The sequence below is a fragment of the Aquila chrysaetos genome, chromosome 2, assembly GCF_900496995.4.
Source record: "Aquila chrysaetos chrysaetos chromosome 2, bAquChr1.4, whole genome shotgun sequence".
In the NCBI taxonomy this organism is placed as follows: Eukaryota; Metazoa; Chordata; class Aves; order Accipitriformes; family Accipitridae; genus Aquila; species Aquila chrysaetos.
The window spans coordinates 74,317,979-74,337,974 of NC_044005.1; the positions used below are offsets into that span (position 1 = coordinate 74,317,979).

General features: G+C 38.3%; 1 protein-coding gene across 2 annotated transcripts in view; it reads left to right on the forward strand.

Moving 5' to 3' along the window:
* Positions 1–19,996, forward strand: part of ELOVL4 (ELOVL fatty acid elongase 4) — a 35,334-nt gene that overhangs the window by 8,175 nt on the left and 7,163 nt on the right. For both annotated transcript variants that reach the window (XM_030043976.2, XM_030043984.2), the window contains exons 2-4: positions 9,169–9,356; positions 12,688–12,768; positions 19,304–19,475. In XM_030043976.2, the coding sequence (XP_029899836.1) occupies positions 9,169–9,356; positions 12,688–12,768; positions 19,304–19,475 (441 nt within the window). The remainder of the gene's footprint in view (positions 1–9,168; positions 9,357–12,687; positions 12,769–19,303; positions 19,476–19,996) is intronic.

Consider the following 19,996-nt stretch of genomic DNA (forward strand, 5'->3'; position numbering starts at 1 on the left):
TCTTTCTAATCTCAGTTTCAGTGATCCATGAATTTTTGATCAAGAGTAAGAAACCGTATTGCAGAAACCATTATAGAAGCTTAGATTTGGGGGCCATATGTTAGCATGAAAGGTAACACGACTGTAGATGCGAAGAGACTTAGCTGTAGCAGTCGTTTGGGCATGGCATTATCTAGCTGCCAAACTGATGATTTTGCTACTGTATACTTTGTGAGTGAAAGATTCAGGCACTGATCATTCTTATGGTCGTCTTTGGGTATAAGAACGTTTTCTCATTCAGTTCACGTTTTGAAAATCAACACTTAAAAATCAGTCTCTTTTTTTGGTGTTGGGTCCCGTCCCCCACCCCCCACCCCGGATTTGTAATTTTTGCTGATGTTGAAGGCATGTTGAGGAATTAAGTTCTAAATGTTTTGCAGTGTTACTTTTCTTTGGAGGCTTTGACTGATGTACTTGTGTTAGGCTAACAGATGACCCAATGTACCTCACAACTGTAAATTTTACTTCTGCCCCTGAACTTTGAAGATAAGAACTAATATGTTTCAGTAACTCCTTTTGTAGTTTTTACTCAAAACAGAATTCCCACCTCATTCATCCTTCTGTAAAACCAAATTGATGAGCAGCATCCTCGTGCTGATGCAAACAAAAAATAGGTAGTTTATCAGAGAGATTTCTGTGCAGCTTCTCACAAATGTTTGGTAGCTTTCTGGTGTTATTTTTAGGTGGATTTCACTTGCCATTGCTGGTTTTCATACATATTCAGTCACTGCATCTAGGAGTCTAAATGTTCATCTGCAACCCCAAATCATTCTGTGTTATGAGAGCAGCGATTTAAGTTGTTTACGTTTGCTGTGTAGTTAAGTATCAATATCCTTCCTCTGTGTTAGCACGTTAGCAAGACATGTATCAGTGCTGAACTTACTGTCCCGTGTATGCTGAGTATGTAACACATGTCTCTGTACAGTGGATAAGGCCTTTGCAGAGTTATTATTAAACTGTTATTAATAATCCGTCACATTTTTCAAGGATGTTAGTTTCTAACTGAGGGAATCTAATAAAAAAAAAATCTGTCTATGGAGAAGATTTATTCTGTGATCATCCCCTTTGGCATTATAAAACCCTGCATCATACTAGATGGGCCAATAGTCTAATCTGTTATTGCAACATTGAATGTGCATAAATCCTGTGTTTGCATTACTGCGTACTGATACCCCTACAAGTGTTTTCATAGTACCGAAACCCACCACTTTTGTGTGAAGTAAGGACATCTCCAGTCTGAGCTCTCAGAAATACAATTTTGGCTAAGACCAGAGAAGTGTGAATAAAAGTTTCAATAAAGGAAACACTGTAGAAGGAAAGCTTGTTGAAGTGTGTTTTATGCAGCACTTCTATTTCTTTAGAAGTACAGAGGCATGGGCTGGATCATAGAGTTCTGCAACTAGTTCATAAAATTGCATCCCTTGGATCAGTTGGGGTTTTTGTTTGTTTGGGTTTTTTTTTAATCTGTTTTCTTCATCTGTTTACTCTGTAAGTTGTAACCTGTAAGAAAAGGCATGCAGGTATCACTGCACTGGGAATACATCTTGCTTTTGTGATGTTTGGAAAAGTAAGATTTGACAAACGGAAGAATGCTACGTGCCTCAAGGGCTTTCTATCTTGCAAATCTTGTGTAAGCTTCAGTGAGGATTATATTTTTATTATTCCTTGAAGCAGGGTATTTGTGCTGTCCTCACAATCACAATCAATGGAGGAGGTAAATAAAAAATAGTCTGAAGAAGGCAATCGCTTAGACTTGAAAATCCTGAGATTTGATGGTGAATTGATATGGCTCCTGAACTTCATAATAATTCCATTGTTATCCTTGTCTTGAAACAAGTGTATCCTGGAATTGCTGTGTACAAGACACAAAGACAATATGGTATTAGTGATTGAGTGATGGGAGTCCTAAGAAGACTAGAATGCTAGTTAGAATAACGGGAATACTAGTTAAAATACATGTGACCTTTTAACAACAAATTGGGATTAAGCATTCCTGTTACTTTAATGGGAGTTTATGAAACATGCATATTACACAGATGTTCACTAGCTGCAGGAGATGTTCTTAGCTGTGTGGTATTTTGATTTTATGTTGCTGTATATAGCTTTAAAGAAGACTAAACAGTCAATTACAAAGCCCTGAAGTTTAAAACAAAGCCGCAGCTGGTTATAGGCAGTAGCTGTTAGTCTCATCTGTAGTCCTTTTGGTTTCGGGGAAAGCAGCTCTCATTTCTGAGTGCAGCAGGATTTGTACGGCATCATCTGCAAACTTTTAAAATCTGTGGGTTTTGTTGTTTTGTTTTTCAGAGTATATGCTTTCATTATTCGTTGTGCTTGAGACTGAATATTTTTATTCTTGCATCTTAGCTTGATGTTTCATAGCTTGTTAAAATGGCAATGCTTTGCCATAAAATTTTGATGTCTCTTGTTCTCGGCCCAAACAAATTAGTTCATTCTTGGCTAGTTAAAGCTTTAGAATAGACAAAATACTTAGATATTTCCATTCATTCTTGAAGATCAAAGTAAACATCTTTTCTCTGTACTGTTCTGTATTTAAAAAAAATTACTTAAATCAGGCCAGCTGTTGTGCTTTTTTGTGCCAGGTTTTGCAAACTTTTGTCCATAAAGCATCGTGTGCATGTCATCCCTAGCTTTACTGGTAACATACTCACCTTTTTGTTTTCTTGCCAATCATAACCACCACTGATGCTATGACGTTATTGTGATAATACAGAATTCTTCTGTGAGGGAAAGCAGCAGGGACTTGATTGGTATAATTAATTTTCCCTGTGAAACAGGTGCAAGGCTGATTCAAATGTTTGTAGAGTATCCAGAGAAGAGCCATGAAAATGATTAAAGGATTGGAAAATACACCTTCAGGTGAAATAAGGTGTTTCTTTAAATAAAATTTAAAAAGCAGCCAGTGAGTGACCCTATAGCTGCTTGTAACTACCCAAGTGAGGTATCTTTGACCCTGTCAGACTCCTTAGCAGTACCCATAGTGCCAGAAGACTGCAGACATTGCCAAGTATGATAGGTGAGATAAAGGTGAGAAAGAAGCATAAACTGGACATTCCTTGTGTCCCAATCCTTTTGCTTTCCTGCAGCAATCTGTCTGCACAAGTCCCTCCTAGGAGGGCATACACCTTTTTCTGATTGAAACCGGAGTGAGGCTATAGGCATGTTATTTTAGTTCATGCACTAGCTTCAATCCCCTGTCACAGAATTTCTCATAAAGAAACTTGATAAACTGAGATAATTGAGGATTAGAGTGCAATATGTGCAATGAGTAATCAATATCAAAGCAGACAAGTTAATTCAAGCACCGGAGACCTTTAAAAGAATCATTTGGTTTGGGCCTTATAAACGGCTCTATTAAAATTGTAATGAATAAGTGAATAGAAAATTTTAGCTTCAGTAGATGTTCAACCCAAAGATATATGGCCTCTCAATTTTGACTCTGCAGTGGTACTTCTCTAACAGTCTTCAGTCTCAAGTTGTGCAGCCTATTTAGTTAGTCACGTACTGTTTTAAAGGCTAAGTTTATAGCTTCAGCTGTTGTTCCATTTGTACGTTCTGAGGTTTTAGTTAGTCAAAGACTGAGTTTTTTTCTTGGAATCTCTACAAACTGGTAACAGTAAATGTACTTTTAAGTGATTCTGATGCATTACTCCATTTAGTTTAAAAGCCTAGGGTCTAATTGTGTAGATGCTTATTCAAGTTTACTCTCAACTGAGCCAGTCTGCAGTGGTTGTATAGCCACAGTGAACTTTATATTTGCTTGTAAATATTTACAGGACTGAGCCAGTATTTCTAATACAAACGCAGAAGGAGAAGTATGTTGTATAGAATATTAATCTGTAACCAGAAAGAAAAGGGGGAGAGGGGGGCACTAAAATACTGCAAAGGAATTCAATGTGAAAGCTTTGTGAACATTTTCAGGGGTCTAAAGTTATGTTTCTCACCTGTTTTCTTATATGATATGTGCTTTTATTTTGTAATATCCTTCAATTATAGTGCTAGTGGAGCTAACAAGACGTGTGAAATTCTTAGATAATTAAAACAGTGTAGTTCATAGAACAATACTCCAATTAGATAATACTGGTTTGCCTTCCTTATATTGTGGAATTAATATTTCACTCATTTAAGGAAATGTTTCCTAAACTTGAGATTGGGCTTTGAGAGGACTTCTTGAAATAAACAGCATGATCTGCAGAGAGCTCTCACTGTTAAGAACCACTTTTAAACAGTCACCATCATTTCTGCAGTGTCTTTAGAAATGTAATTGGACAGATGGATGTGCTGGATTGGCACTGTAAGTGTCTTTGCGCTGAGAATAGTATCAATAGCTATTAATAACTTTGAAAGGCTCTCCAGATAAATTACTGAGTAGCGACCTTATAGCTAAGGAATACATATGTTGTTAAAGTAAAAATAAAGACTTACTAAGTGTTGATTTTCAATCTGATATGAATGCAGGGAATTTCAAAAGTAATGTATTTGTTATGTAATGTTTTCTCTAAAACTAATATTAAACGCAGAGGTGGTCACCATTGTACTGTTTCAGGATTTCTCCTGATGAATGTAGGAGCAACTGTACTATGCATTTGCTTGTTTTATAGTTTATACTTCTTGAGGAAGGAAAAAAATATTGATCATAGGCTCAGTAATATGCAGGAAATTTAACCATCTAAAATCCTCCCTATTGGAAAGGAAATGCTGAACCACATTTAACAGAAGCATTTGCATATTAAAACACTTACAGTATATTTCACAGAAGTTTCTTGTGATTTTTAAATCTAGATCACCACCAGTGCAGCCTTACTTACTGAAATTCATCTTCATTTGCCTTCCATGTTTCAATATAGGTTAATTACATCCTCTTTGGACATTACCAGGTAGGATATTCAGTCCTTTTCACTGGTCCTGCTGTTGTTCTTGCTTTGGAGGAAGAAATCAGAGGGGTTTATGTGTGTATTTCCTGTTAATTGCCCCACGTAAAGAATTAAATCCTGCAAGGGTAGGTGCCTCAGGGCAATTTAAATTTTTTTTTTTATATATAATAAATATATGTATGTTCTTCTATTTCTTGTCTTGTCTTTGCAATGTGAAACTCTAAAATGTATGTACACAAAATGACAGGAGAACCTTGTGTATATAAATATTCTTATTCTTCCCTTACGTAACAGTAATTTTCTATCAGGAACATATTAGCAGACGCCTTATTCTGCTCTGGATTCACCTTTACAACTGAGTGCAACTTTAAATGTTTTTTCTAAAACTTCTCCCACCTTACAAAAAAGCACTGTACTATAGGCTGTGCCATCACAACAGGCATTTTATTTGTGATAGAATTAGAATCTGGGTCTTAGGATTTGAAAGACAAACGCATTAATCCCCTGAAAGATTCAGTCAGTCTCTGTCAATTCTAATCAGGTAAAGGCATTGGTCATTTTGCTGCAAAGCAGTTGGAGGGAGTTTTAATTCAGGGAGCTGGCCTTTTTATTTCAAGCTTATTTCATCTTTCAGGTAATAACGTACCTTTTGTGTGTGAAGTACTGCAGGATTTAGTACATTCAATATGTCCCCTTAAGCTATCACAGTTCTCTAATTTGCAGAAATCATTTGTGGTCATCAGTACCAGCTAGTAAGTAGGACACAAAATTATGCTGGTTTTGCTAAAACAAGGTGGGAGGGAGGAGGGTGTTGGAGTAGCTTGGGAGGTTTAAATTCCCTCTCTTAAGTCATCTGCTTATCTTGGTTTGAAAGAGGGTATCTGAAAAGAAGCTTGGAACGAGGGTCTGCATGTAACTTTGTTTTCTGTGCAGAACATGGACAAGCAGGCTTGCTTGGTAAACTGAAATGAAATGGGTTTTGTAATACCTTCTGTGCAACAAGAATGGTGCGTGGAGCTGATTTAAAATGAAACAAGTTACTCTGCATTATCCAGGCGAGATCTTGTGATGAACAAGTTTCTAAATCTAACAAGTTCTGGAATGAATAGTAGCATGTTTTCTGATGCCACAGTATTAGTAAAAAATAATCATATGCAGTGTCTCCTAAATGCCCTTAAAATAAATGCAAGGTGTTGTTCTTAGCACAGTAGGAATTAGAATAAACTTCTTGGCTATTGGTGTGCTTCTGTTTTGCCCAGGATGTACTCCAGAATTGAATTGCCTACTGTATTCCCTCTCATACAGGCATTTTTTGTTCAAAGTGTAATTAATTGTCCTAGGAGAGGTCAGGCCCCCAAAATCCCAATCAGATAGATTCCCTGGGCACTGTGCTATGCAGTCTGTATCAGTAAGCTGTGCTGTTCTTGCAAATACTTTAAGACTTGTCTCTGAGATGTGGTGGCTCACTGTCCGAAAACCCTGTGCAGAAGGAAAGTAGCAGGCTGAAACCATGATGCAGGTATGGAAGCGTAATGGCAGCTCTTACGTTGTTGTCCGAGTTAAGTAAATGTATCTCTTGGTTTTCTCCAGTTAATTTCTTCAATTTGTAGTATTTGTGGAAAGTAGGTGAAAGAATTTTTTACAGTGCTGATGAAGCATGAGGCAAAGTCCACTTGCAGCTGGGCTTTTGTAAAAGTTGTCCCTTTGGCTTTCCTTTCATCCTCTAGTGAATCCTCATTCTTCCCTCCAGAAATCTTTGTCTCCTGCCACAAAAAGAAATCTGGAATAGGTCATGGTTTCCAATTTTCAGCAAGGGATGGTAATGTTCAACTCCTGAGTAAAATTCAAATCATCTTCCTTTTTCACGTTTTTCGTATTGTCACTCCAGTGTTCAGGATATCATGAAACACTGGATTAGAGAATCTGTCTTCTATTTTCTAATTATGTCCTTGCCTCTTTATATTGCTTAGTGCAAGAAGGCTGGAAAAGCAACTGGGTCTCTTGTCTCACCTGCTCTTAACTCTTTGCACACTATAGTGTCTGAAGTGACATGCAGATTTGATTAAAGCACGTCACACATTGGCTATTCCCAGAGCTGTCTCTTAATTAAGAAGTGACATCTTTCTTCTTGCTTAGTGGAGGGAAGTCTTTGCCCATTACTTCTTATCAGGTGGATGATGAGGTTCTCCATTTTTCTTGTCTTTTAAACAGTGTTTTATTTTTAAATTCAGATTGGTAGAGCAGTTGCTAAAAGCAAGGAGGAACTGAAGTGTAAGGGAGATGGCGGTGTGATTTCAGCTTCAATAGGTAGCACTCTGTGAGGTCTAGAAAATGGGGCTGTTCCTTTACATCCCAAGACACTATACTGTACTATAAAGCAATCATTCTCATGTTTTACAGAGAGTATATTATATTGTAATAGAAGTGTCTGTTCCAGGGACTTGCTGAAAAGTAAGAGGTAACTAACTGTCTTCTCTCGCTTTCTTCAGTTCTGTTTCACTCCCTGTGTTTATACAGCCAATCTGTCTGAACTTTTTGCCACTCCTCCCTGTACTCCTTGCCTTATCTCACTGTTGGCTTCTGTTGGTGGCTGCGGTTGCAAGGCTGACTCCTGTCATTCTGGCAGTGTCAGCATTGTTGGAGGTTTCCATGCATTAGGACAAGTTCTCTCTTCTGGTATTAACAGCCATAATGGAAGCAGCTAGGCTGGTTTCTCTTTCTTCTTTTCCACTTCTTTTTAGGCCTCCTAACATCTTACTTGCAATGTGCAGATCAAGTATTGCTAAATGAACTGGAAGCAAGAAGAGTCAGTGCCATGCACACTGTCTTTCTGTAGATCACAATATGTGTTATTTACTAGAAATAGAGGGTCTCATGAAATCTGCTCCTAAAATGAGGTTCTAATTTGTGATCTTAAGGGCAACCAAGGAAACGAGAAAGAAGTGGAGGAGGGGTAATGGCAGTGCTGTTCTGTACTTTCCTCATTGCATCAGACTTCCTCATTTTGTAGATAAAAAGGGTTTTCTAACTTACCTGTTAGTATGCCTGGGATCAGGAATTAGTATATGGTATAGGGGTTTTTTCACTGTCTTTGGGTGACCGTGAAGAAAAAGTTCTCCGAAAGAAACTTGTCCTCTAGGTAAGTTTGTGGGCAGCTGCATTGCTATTTGCGTTTGCTCACAAATGACTGAAGGCAGGTGGTTTAGATGTCTGAGCTTCCCAAGGAGCCCTGTGGTGTGATTTCCATCTGAACTCCCAACTGGCCTAAGCATGCTGGAAAACAATCCAGTTAGTATTGTAGATTTGTGCAGTTATCTGAAGTATTGATAGTTACAGAATAGTTACCTTTTATCTCTTGCTATAACTAGAGATTAGCCTTCATATGGGGGGGGAGGAACACTGAGTAAGGAGGTATCGCTGTAGTCTCTCCCTTCCCTCCTCTGTGGCAGAGCCATCTTCTAATCCTAGATGTCACTGATTCATCAGACTAAGGGTGCTTTTTTGATACAGATCCAGAACTTAATATAGCATATTCTGGGCCCTAGAATATGTGTAACTCTGGATCCCGTGAGTGACTGAATGAGACTATAAATAAAACCTTTTGTCTCCCATATGGCAGCACAGATTAATCTGCCTAGAACCATCCCTTTAAACTCTTTTATTTAGTTGTTTTCCAGTAACATTGTTAGTATTCTGTCTGAAACATATGAGACTGACCTACATCAAATAGCAAAGGTACTTGGTTAGCATCATACAACCTGTATAAAATTAATAGGAGGCTTTCTAGTGCCTAATGTTAGCCTAATAAAAGCTATTAATTTTATCAGTATTTTGCCAAATTTGTGTATCTTTCATTTGCAGTGGTGTTGAATATTTGGTTACGTTGCCACTGAAGTCACTATTCATCATAAGCAAAATTGTTTTTTTGTGGGATTAGTGGGTTGGGTTGGGTTTGGGCTCACGTGATTGTTTGCTTTATTGTTTTGGATTGTAGAAACTGGACAACAGAACTTGCATGACATAATGAATCTCTGTGTGAGGTAATGTGATATAGTGGGTTTTTTTTAAAACTGTTTTCTTTAACCTTCCTAGAAAGAATGAGTGCTTTATGTTTCTACTGTCTGATGCAGCTATTCCAGGAGAAAAAAATACTTAATAAATGCAGTGCTTAAAATGATGATGAACTATATTTTGTTCAGACCTTGTTGACTCCTTCTGTTTGCTTCACCCCCCCCAGACAAACGTGTTGATGATTGGCCCTTGATGCAGTCTCCATTTCCAACACTGACTATAAGCACTATTTATCTCCTCACTGTCTGGCTGGGTCCCAAATGGATGAAGACAAGAGAGCCCTTCCAGTTACGTTTCCTGTTGGTTGTTTACAACTTTGGAATGGTTCTACTCAACTTCTTCATTTTCAAAGAGGTGTGTATGTCCTCTCGCAGGAGGGAATTCCTATTTAAGTCTGAGGGTGTCTACAGATTGCAAAATTAAAATGATCTTACATATTCATGATGTCTATTGAGGGTGAATGTTTTGCACAGACTTTTAAAGCTGAGTTTGCCTTTGATGTGAGTATTTCTGTAGCTAGGTATGTTCTGTTTGAGAATAAATGCACTAAATGATTCTACAGAGAGAATTTGTGTACTAGCTATTCCAAGTTCTTAGATTTACATTAGTGTAAATACTGGACAGATTAACTAGAATCTGTAGAGATTTAAGACTTGTAACTGATTTTTTTTTTCTTTTTAATAATGCTAAAGGGTGTCAGAATGTATCTTGTTAGAAATTGAGCTGTTTGCTGGTGCCTTCAATGTGTTTATCATTTTTAGAAATTCAGATGTCCATTGTCTGTAGTGAGGAAAAGTATCTTGTCTGTAAGTTATCTCTTAGAATAAGAATAAAAATTAACTGTGCCTTTAGATAAAAATAAAAGGACACAGTCTTCTAATATTTGGTTTGCAACATTCTGAGTGTGTTAATTTTAAGAAATGTCAGTGTTGCTGCATTTCTCCTTTGTTAGGTTTTCTGTACAGAGGAAATGACTAGTAACAATGCAGTGGATCAGCTCTTTAGCAGTGGCTAAGTGGGATAACTTAACAGTTTGTTAATCATTATTAGCTGGGATAGCTGTCCAGAATACAGCTGATGCTAAGGAGCCGTTTATGCTGCTGTGACTTTGCTCATGTGGATTGAGAGTCTTCTTCCTGGAAGACCTCAGATCATAAATTTGCAAAACCCGTTTCTAGAAGTAAGCAAATGAACAGAGCAGTTAAAATTACAGCATTGCAGAATTCTTTTTCTGGCTGGTTTGTTCTGTACTTTTGCCAGAAAGCATGGCATATCTGAAGATGATCTGCATATTGACTCTTCCCCAGAGCTTCTATAATAAAAACCTTAACTGATTTCAGCCTTTTTTTAAGACATGGTTCAGTAAAATTTTAGCCATCGCACCTCAGTCGTCATTTTGTCTAAATTGTTTCCTTGCACTATTCAACTAAGTAATAAAATACTACATACAACAGAATTTAATGCTGACACCCAAGGATAGTTGTGGGAATGGATGAAATCCAGTCATCTTGGCAAGTTAAAACCAAAACTCCTCTGAAATGAATTCTGCAGTGTTTTTTCCATGTCTGTCTTTTTCACTTACTCTTTTAAAATGGTTTGTTTTATCCATAAGCTGAATTACACCAGACTCATGGTCAATTAATTTTCAAACCTATGTTGCTCACAGGATAATACATGTGTTTGTATGGCATTTCCAAATCACTGAATTAAAATAAAAATGAATGGGACTGCAAATACGCATTTGCTGCTGATAGGCTGAAAGCTCGTCATTTTAGACACAAACAGAGATTCTAGTTTCCTCCTCTTTCAAATGTTAGGTTATTCAACGGATGTTAAGGCTATGGATACAACATTTACAGGAAGCGTCTTTTCTTGGTCTTGGAGACTGATAGGAGGAAGGTGTTCAAGTTTCAGTTGTTCACTTTAACCAGGCAACTTCTGCTTCAATCTGTGTGAGGTTTACAATACCAGTGTGCCACTGCTGTTATTTGCATGAGTAATGTAACTGTTACAAGTAAAATGATACACAGTTTGTATGTTGCGAATGACTGTGAAGTTTCGAAGTGTTGCTGAGAACAGAATTTGAATGGGAAATGCCTTTAAATGTTATTTAAATAATAATCCTGATAGCAAGCTGTATTGTTCATCTATGATAACTTATGTTAAAATGGTAAGTCCATAAAGCACTGCTACGTTATCTAGTCCAAGACTCCCATGCATTGGAATCAAATTCAGATTCAAATTAGGAGCAAATTTTGCTTAGAACATGCAGAAGTCCCAAATGCGTAGCCCCTATTTTGCCACAAAATCTTGCATTTCTTATTCTACTGTGAGGCAGTCTGGTGAATATAGTTTGCCATGTGAACCTTGGTCAAATTACCCAGTAGGTTGCAGTAGAGATTGGTTAGTTTCTGTAACAGTGTGGACTAAACTGTTCCCTGCTTTTCTCTGATATTATTAGATGTGCTTGTGCCTGTGTGGGACCACGCTGGAGAGTAGTGGTGTTCCAGGAGTTTGTAAATGGACTTGGATGATGCAGAAGTAGTTAAATGTCTTTCTTAGGATCATTTCTGTGGACAGTTCTTTCACTTCCCTACTTTAACAAACATGCAGCAAATAAGTCCAGAGTTTCACAAGGTTTTGTGTGTTGGTTTTATCTGGATAACACCTGTCTCTGCATCTGACTGCACTCCTAGTGCTGTGTGCAAGATGAGATACTGAAGTAAACTTGAGTTCAGTCTAAATAAGATGGAAGTCAGGTTAGCAGTAAGAATAGTCAGTGCCTACCCATGCTTATTTTGGAGATCTTTTTGTATCACCCTTCTTTACTTTTACAGCTCACAATTTACAGGTTATGTTTGCTCCACTGCTGTCTTGTTTTGATCCTTAACAGGGTGGGATTACCTGGCTTTAAACAATCTTGGATCATAACATTTATGAATGTCAAGATTAGAAGTATTACTTGAACCTTATTCAGCTCTAGGCAAGTGTTCTTCTTTCCAATGGGAACTTGCTCAAACGTCAAGTTTATCTTCTCCTGTTCAGGTTATTGCAACATGCTTTATTTGGAGTGGCCCTACAGGAGCACTTCATGTGCTTTAGGCCATTTCTGTTGGCATGAAATGGGGAACTTTTCTTCATCCAGTTTCTCTCGATATGTTTTATGGGTGCTCAGCATTGGCGGTTCAGGGTTGGTTTTTTTCTGGATTTTGATTGGTATACTGTTTTTAAGAATAGTAGATCCAAATTATCTAATCCCTGTCTCTTGGAGAGAGTTCTCTCTAATCCATCATGGGAACAACGTTTCTGTCATTCACAGTGAAAGCAGTTAGGTATTTTCTGTCTCTGAAGCTAGAGCCATCAGAGAGAATACTCATGTTTGAATAGCTTAAGGTCATACTGGAATTATTACTAATTTGTACAGGGCTCTAATTATCTGGACAGATACATGCAGGGAAAAATGAGTGCTTTCTTTTGAATTTACAAGAAAAAAAATAGGTACTGTGTAACAACAGGTTATTAGAACTAAATAGTGGCTTTCTTCAATGGTATTCTCAGGACTGATAAGGATACTTTAAATATTTCTGTTCAGGTAAGTCTGAGGTAGGAAGAAATTTGCTGATAATTGTTATGAACGTGTTTTATGTAGCATCTTTCCCCTCATGTATGACTTTAATATTTTCAGCTGTTTTTGTCATCAAGAGCTCGAGGGTACAGCTATGTCTGCCAGACTGTGGATTATTCAGATAATGTTTATGAAGTTAGGGTGAGTATTTCTTTTTTGTATTTGTATATGAATGCGTGTAATATATAGCACTACATGATGGTTTAAGTCTTGCCTGAAAATAGTGTTTCCAAAGTTCTGCTGTCAGCCATGTCTGTATCCCGTTATATTCTCACAGACCACTTCAGGTTTGACTACATTGCACATAGCAGGTTTAACCAAAGTGCATCAGTGTATTTGCATTAACTTTCATCTGACTGCTACAAGTAGGGGTAGTCTTAAAGATAACATCCTTGGCTTCATCCGCGGTTGTACAATCCAGGATAAACTTTGTATGCATGCTTTGGTTCCTAGGCCTTGCTGAAGTTTATGATACCAGGGTAACCACAGTAAAGGTATAACGTTCTGGCTAGCAAGTAAGATTTGTCAGCATATACTGTGGTTGCATTTCACTCATACTGATAAGGCAACTTTTTGTCTCCTTTATACATGTTTGGCTTCATGAGGTCTTGCTGGCTTCTGGCAAATGTGTTATCAGTACATTTCATTGTAGAAGCTTAGATCTCAAATGTGTGGTTTTTGGAAAACATTCAGATTAAAATCAAAGTGCAGATGCTTGTTAATTTCTGTACCGCTGTTGATTAGCTCATGTACTAAACCTTATCTTCCAGCAGAGCTGACACTTGAGAATCTCCCAGCTGTTCTTGCAAGTTTCACCTACAGATTAGAACATGTTCCTGAAAATGTAACGAAAGTGTGTTATAATCTAAATACATTTAATATTTATAACACAATTTGAAAAATGTCTGTCTACAAGGTGGGTGTTCATGGGTAGTATTACTCAAAAGTTTGTGCCCGTGGCAGGGGTGGTAGTGAGAAGGATAGATTGGAGTCTTACACCTTATGTACAATAGCTGATATTGCAGAACAACCCTGTGTGTAGATTTTTATTGGCCTTATGGCAGTCAACTATCTTTCACCTTTGCCAATACTGTGCACTCGCTATTTCAGTCACTAGAATACTTCTGTTAGTAATTTTGTTTAAAAACAAAATCTAGCCAAATATAACAATTACTTGACAGGGGTTTTTTTTCAATAGATAAGCAAAATAGAATGCCCTTGTACTTAGCTGGATGACATTCAGGACTGGTGTGGCATGTATTGAAGGAATTTTTACATTAGCTAAGTACAAGAGATAATGACTTCTAGTATGCAAAAATTGTGTTTCATAGCCTCACTTTTAGGTGCACTTGTTTGTGGGAGGCTGTGGAGGGGTCAGACCTGCTCAAAAGAATTATCTTCTGTTTTATTCATTATGACAAACTTGTGGATTTGCACAAACTTTATTTCTAAAGTTTTAACTCGTAACATGTTCAGTTTGCAACTGAGAAAGTTGAGGAAGCAGGGAAAATTGAGTTCTCTCAAGTTGTTGCAGCAGCTGTGTAGTATGTTCAGTCAAGACCCTTATCTTGATCATTATCTGGTAGTTCTATTGAATGAATTCTCAATTTAGATAAATAAGTCGCAAGTAGAAAACTATACTTTCCACAAGTGCACTGTCTAACTAAAGAGTCTAGGATACATTTCTGGCCTGCTTTACAGTGTATCATGCTCTGCATTTAGAAGGTATGTTGTTGGTTTCTGACACTGTAGGACAAAAAATACCCTCAAAGCTCCTCAAGAGTCCTTTCACTATCATTTTTCATAACATAAACCCATAAAAGCAATTTTTAAATGTAGGTAAATGTGGGCTGCTTTGCAGGCTTGAGTTTAGAATTGATAAACCTTGTAGCACACCTCTCACACCCTTTTAATAGATCTAGATACTAAATGTCTAGTATCTGTTGGCACCAGGTTATCTCTGAAGAGGAATGCTGCACTGCAACAGTAGAATTAATTACAAATGCAATACCTTTATTTGTAAGAGAACAAGTAAATAAGTCCTGTATTAGTCATATAAGGCAGACTGGGACTAACTCAAATGGAAACAGCACTGAGCCCAGAAAGCATTATGGAATATGCTCTGGAAAGCAATAGCTTCATATATGATTTTATCGTGGGGCTTAGAAAGCTGGAACAAATACTGAGAAATGTGAAACTAATTGCATATGGTGGTCTAAATGGCAACATAGAAGCCCTGGTATGCCCTCTTCCTATCTTTTGGGGAATGTGCCACTATGACGTTGCCATGTAGTGGCCCCTTTTGACCAAAGCTCTTGGTCAAAATGAGGGGTCAAGAAACCATCCTTTATTCCTCAAGGGAGCACAGAGGGCTGGTAAACAGTTCCACAAAAAAAAAGTTTGGCTATCCTGGGTGCCAGAGAATGTCTTTCCTCTCCTCTCCAACTCACATTGTGTGTCAAGACAGTAAGCCAATGGTGATTTCAAGGCAACAGTGTAAGGCCATGTGGTGGCACTTCCCCTGTATAGTCTAGCAACACTAGCAATCTGTAGCTCATAGACCTCAAGTTAGACACAGCCTCTTTGTTTTGCCAGTTTTTAAGGGGTTATTCTTCCATGAATTTGTACATTTTCTTCAACTTTATCAAGCTTCTAGCTCTCAACTGACAATTAATTCTGTAGGTAGTTGGCACACAGTATGAAGAAGTTGGTCCTCCTACTTACTGTTTTGAACCTAGCCGCACCTGTTAATCTCATCCAGGCTCCCGTGGCGGCTGTTCTACAAGAGGCAATGGATGACTGGAGCAAGCAGGGATGGAAATTAGATTCCACAGTTGGAGAAATATTTGCAGAAATAAACTCCTTTCTAAAGGATTTATCTTCTGGGTATAGTAGGTGGCCACCTTACGGACTGCTGGCAGGAAGTTGAGGAGGGTGTTTTGTAACTGTTTATATAAAAACCCAAAATGTTCATAGTAGACAAGAAAGAAAAGAGGGAAGAAATCCCCAAGAAGGGATTTTGAAGGACCTGCAGCTGCATCTTGGAAGAACTTTTTTGGTTACAGCTTAGGAGTCAAAATAATAAATGCAAAGGGCTGAGGTGTTAAATCCATGCTTTGTAGTAGTCCTTTGGAAGCTCCAGTGTTTGGAGTGAACAATTTCCTAACACTGTCTAACTTAAGGCATGTTAGTGTCCATGAGTAGTCAATTCCCCCTCTGCTTAAATTTGTGTGTCCTTGTTTCTCAGGTCAAGGTTCATCTATTTTATTAGAATTTCTGAAGAGCTGAGAGTTAGGAATCTGGGGCTGTGCAAATTAGTTAGTTCATAGTTTTAAGTGTGCTGATTGTAAACATAAAGCTGAGCTATGGTTGTCTTCTGTATTGTAATTGTAATCTGTGGTGTTTGTAATAATGTCTAGAGCTTGAGTACTTTTCTCTTATAAAATAAATATGATTAATTATTATCTTTAAACTTCTGTGAAAAGGGAACTTGACTTAACAAAATAGACTTCATGGTCCTGTAAACAAAATTCTATAACTGAAGCAGGGAGAAGAGTTCTCTTTAAAAGCCACTTTAATTTTTCATGTTACTGTTACCTTCTCTAAGAAGTACCTGTCACTTCAAACCCCTTAATGGACAACTGTCTCCAACCTGAAACAAGGAAGGAAGGTGCAGGAACAGAGTCCCACATTGAAACAGCCCTCTGCTCAAAAACCCTGCAGCAGGCAGAGGTCATGGGATTGAACCTCTTGTTGACCCCCTTAATCCTAGGCTGTAATGTAATCTTTCTGTGCCATCTGGTGTTTTAACAGACTTAGATTGCCGCCTATGAAAATTGCCAGAAAAGGTATGGTTGTGACTAGTAGTATTCATTTCAGGAATACACCTTTTTAATGCATATTTTCTTTTAAGCTAAATCTTTATTTCATTCTGTGTCCAAAGAAAGGCTGCAGGATAGGTCCTAACTTCTGATGCTTTGCAGAAGAAGTTTAATAGTAGCTATCTGCTCCTGACATAGCTTGCATATCGGTGTATTGTTCTACTTTATTTCTGCCCTCTGTCACTGATTGCATGCATGTCTTTGGGTAAATGACTTAACATCTGTTTCATTTTTTTCTACATCTATAAACTAATGATCAAAACATCTGCATAAGTCATTAGGAGCACTGAAATAGATCATCAGTACACGAAACCTATCAGGTTTGAGAATAAATGGTACTAAAATTTGATGATAGGAAGAGAGTAAAAGAGCTGTCAGGCAAAAAAAATCTACAGAAACACAAAAATCAGCAGCTATAATCCTGCAAAGAAGTGGAGGCTATTTTTGTTCTTAAGTGATGGGAAGCATTTTGATCAAAAGTTCAGCTGATTTTGATCCACGGGCTGTAATTCCTTTCTTTGCAAGGCAGGTGGAATTCAAAAGAAGAGGAATGAGGTGTGTTAAATGACTTGTCCAGGAGCATATAGTGAACCTGTGACATCTTGGGTGTAAAACATAAGATTTTTTTGTTGGATTTTTCTCCACTTACCGTATGACATGGAGCAAAAGGTAAATTGGCTGTTTGTTGGCTATTTGGCTTATAGTTCCACCGTTTCTTTAACAAAATGCACATCAGCTTTGTAAGAGATTTTATGGCAGTTTGCTTGTAACTGACCTGTTGATTCCTTAAAAGTGTCTGGGAAGGAAAGACCTCCAAAGAGCTTGAGTATTGTAGTGCTGGCTTGTCATTTTATGGATACAGTCCCAAGTGTTTATTGTTAACTCATGAGATGAAGAGATGCTTATCTTAATTTATTTAAGAGATGCAGCTTTAGCAAAGATCTGTAAAAGATGCTGGACTGTTATGCTAATCCATGGGTGTGAGACAAAGCCTTGATGTGGGTGTTAAAAAACACCTGACTACTTGTCCCAGAGGCAGAACTGTACTGGATATTGAGCAACATGTGTATATTGATGGTTCTTGCAGCTTGCCTGTGTATCTGGGAACTCCAAGATCAGTGGGAGTCACTTTTCTGTCATTAAGCCTCTCTCCAGCTTTGGCAGATATTAGTATCTTTTCATATAAAATTGACAAAATCTGCCTTCTCTTCCTGAGACCTGAAGTAGGCTAAATCACATCCAGAGAGTGAGAAGGGTTTTCATTAATGGATACATAGCAGCCTGCAGTTTGGCAACAGGAAGTTGTGCAGTCCCTTTGGGAAACGGCAGAGTCTGCAATGCAGATCTGCAGCACTCTTCTGCTCCCGTGCTGCTTTTTTGCTTCTGCTGTAATCTCTCCTAAAGTGTTCACCAGTCCAACTACGGCTGTGGCAAACTTCCTTTGAGGAGAGATGTGTTCCTTTCCTGCTAGTTTGGAGAGGTGGAGGAAAACACCATGCAGGGCTGTAGCATTGCTCTGTATTGCTCGTTCTCCTGATTTTCCCTTTCTCTCACTTGCCTAACACTATGTATGTATTTGGGAAGGGAACCTCCTGCTGTGTTAATTTTTTCTCTTCTGTCTCCTCTGGGGACTGAGGGCTGGCAGGGTTATTTCACACCATGTTAAGGTAAGAAAGTCTTATTTGCCATCAGATGAGTCCTGAAAGACTAGGTGAACTTCTTACAAATAGGTTGTGACATTGCCTGCTCTCCTTTCTGGTGGTGCCATTTCCAACTCTTCCCCCCCCCCCCCCCCCCCCCTCTTTTCATTCTCTATGTGAGTCACCATCTGGGATATGTTCTGGTCCCACCCTTGCATAACAAGCTAGATGACTTAACAATGCCAGGAACTAGACTTGTTGCTATGCTTTGGGATCTGGAAGGGAGTCCCTACCACCACCATACCCCCATATCATAGTATTAGCAAATTGCTACACAGAGCTTCTGGGCTTTACCTGGTACAAAAATATCCTGATTTCAGCAGGAAGCCATGTTTATGTTGCATCTTGAGCAAGATTCACTGTGATGGGTGGATTAGAAAAAGAATTTGGGTGTGTAGCACTGCCCTGTTGGGTAGATGGGTTATATCTCTGCAGCTTGTGTAGCTCCTGTGGTCTCATTTCTTCTGTTCACTGAATGGCACAGAACCACTGGGGGAATGCTGCTTTCCGGAGAGGGTTACTGAGCAGGCCAGAAGAAGCTGAGGGGAATACTGCTCTAAAGGATGTGAAATCTGTACTGCACCTAGCTTGCAAGAGTGATTTGGTATCTTCCCACTGATGTGCCTGTGGTACTGAAAGAATTTTATATAAGGTTTCAACCTTTGCAACTTCATTTTATCATAATGGTTCTGCCTCGTTGTTCTGACCACATCAAAGTGTTGCCTTATTAGTATGGGAAGCCCTGTGATAGTCTTCTACCGCAAAGCTTAGGTTAGAGAATGAGGACACAAACTCCCTATGTTTAGCTGGTAGACTGTTCAGAGATGGCAAAGCTTTTAGTTATGTTAGCTCTTTTTCACGATTGTGATTTGTGAGCAGTAGACTCAGAATAATACTTCCATGTCCAGAATAGATGAATGGAGTATTGTTTTTGTTGTTCTCATACCATCAGATGTTTGATGACTCCACCTCAACATTTACCGGGATTTGGGGAAGGAAGAGGTATCTTTCTCTTGCAGCCGATCAGTGGAGAGAACTTTATTCCATTCAGCTTGGAATCACTAAAACTTCTGTGTTGTCTTTTTCTTATTGCAGATAGCTGCTGCTTTATGGTGGTATTATGTCTCTAAAGGAATTGAATATTTGGATACGATATTCTTCATCCTGAGGAAGAAATTTAACCAAATTAGTTTCCTTCATGTCTATCACCATTTCACCATGTTCACCTTGTGGTGGATTGGTATTAAGTGGGTTGCAGGTGGACAAGGTGAGTTCCCTTCCTCCCATACCCTTTTGACTGGACACAAGGGGGAATTATTATTGTTTGGGAGCAATGGAAAAATGTTTTCGTAGACTTAAAGTTATAATATACAAGAGTGTTTAAATGGCACTGAAGCAGTGCCGTAGCTTTAATGCATACAGTCTTCCTCTGTGGGAAACATGGGGGAGGAAAAGATAACAGGGCAATAATCTAATGAATTGCAAAACTTTTTTTTTTTTTTCTTTCCTCGTGGGCACCAATTGCAAGCCCGAAATTCTGTCTTCAAAATTATCCTGGTTCTGTATGAAACAGAAAGATGAACGTTTCTTGCCTAACTTAATTTTTGCAGATACAGAGAACTGCAAAATCTAATTATGGGCCACAATCTGTGTGCAAATGTAATGAAGTTAATGGAGACATTATTTTGGCATTGTATCTGAGTTTGGCGTTTGGTTTCTTTTTTATTAAGAGGCATGTATAAAATTCTGAAACCTTCCCTTGAAGGTGAGCCAATAAACCTATTCATA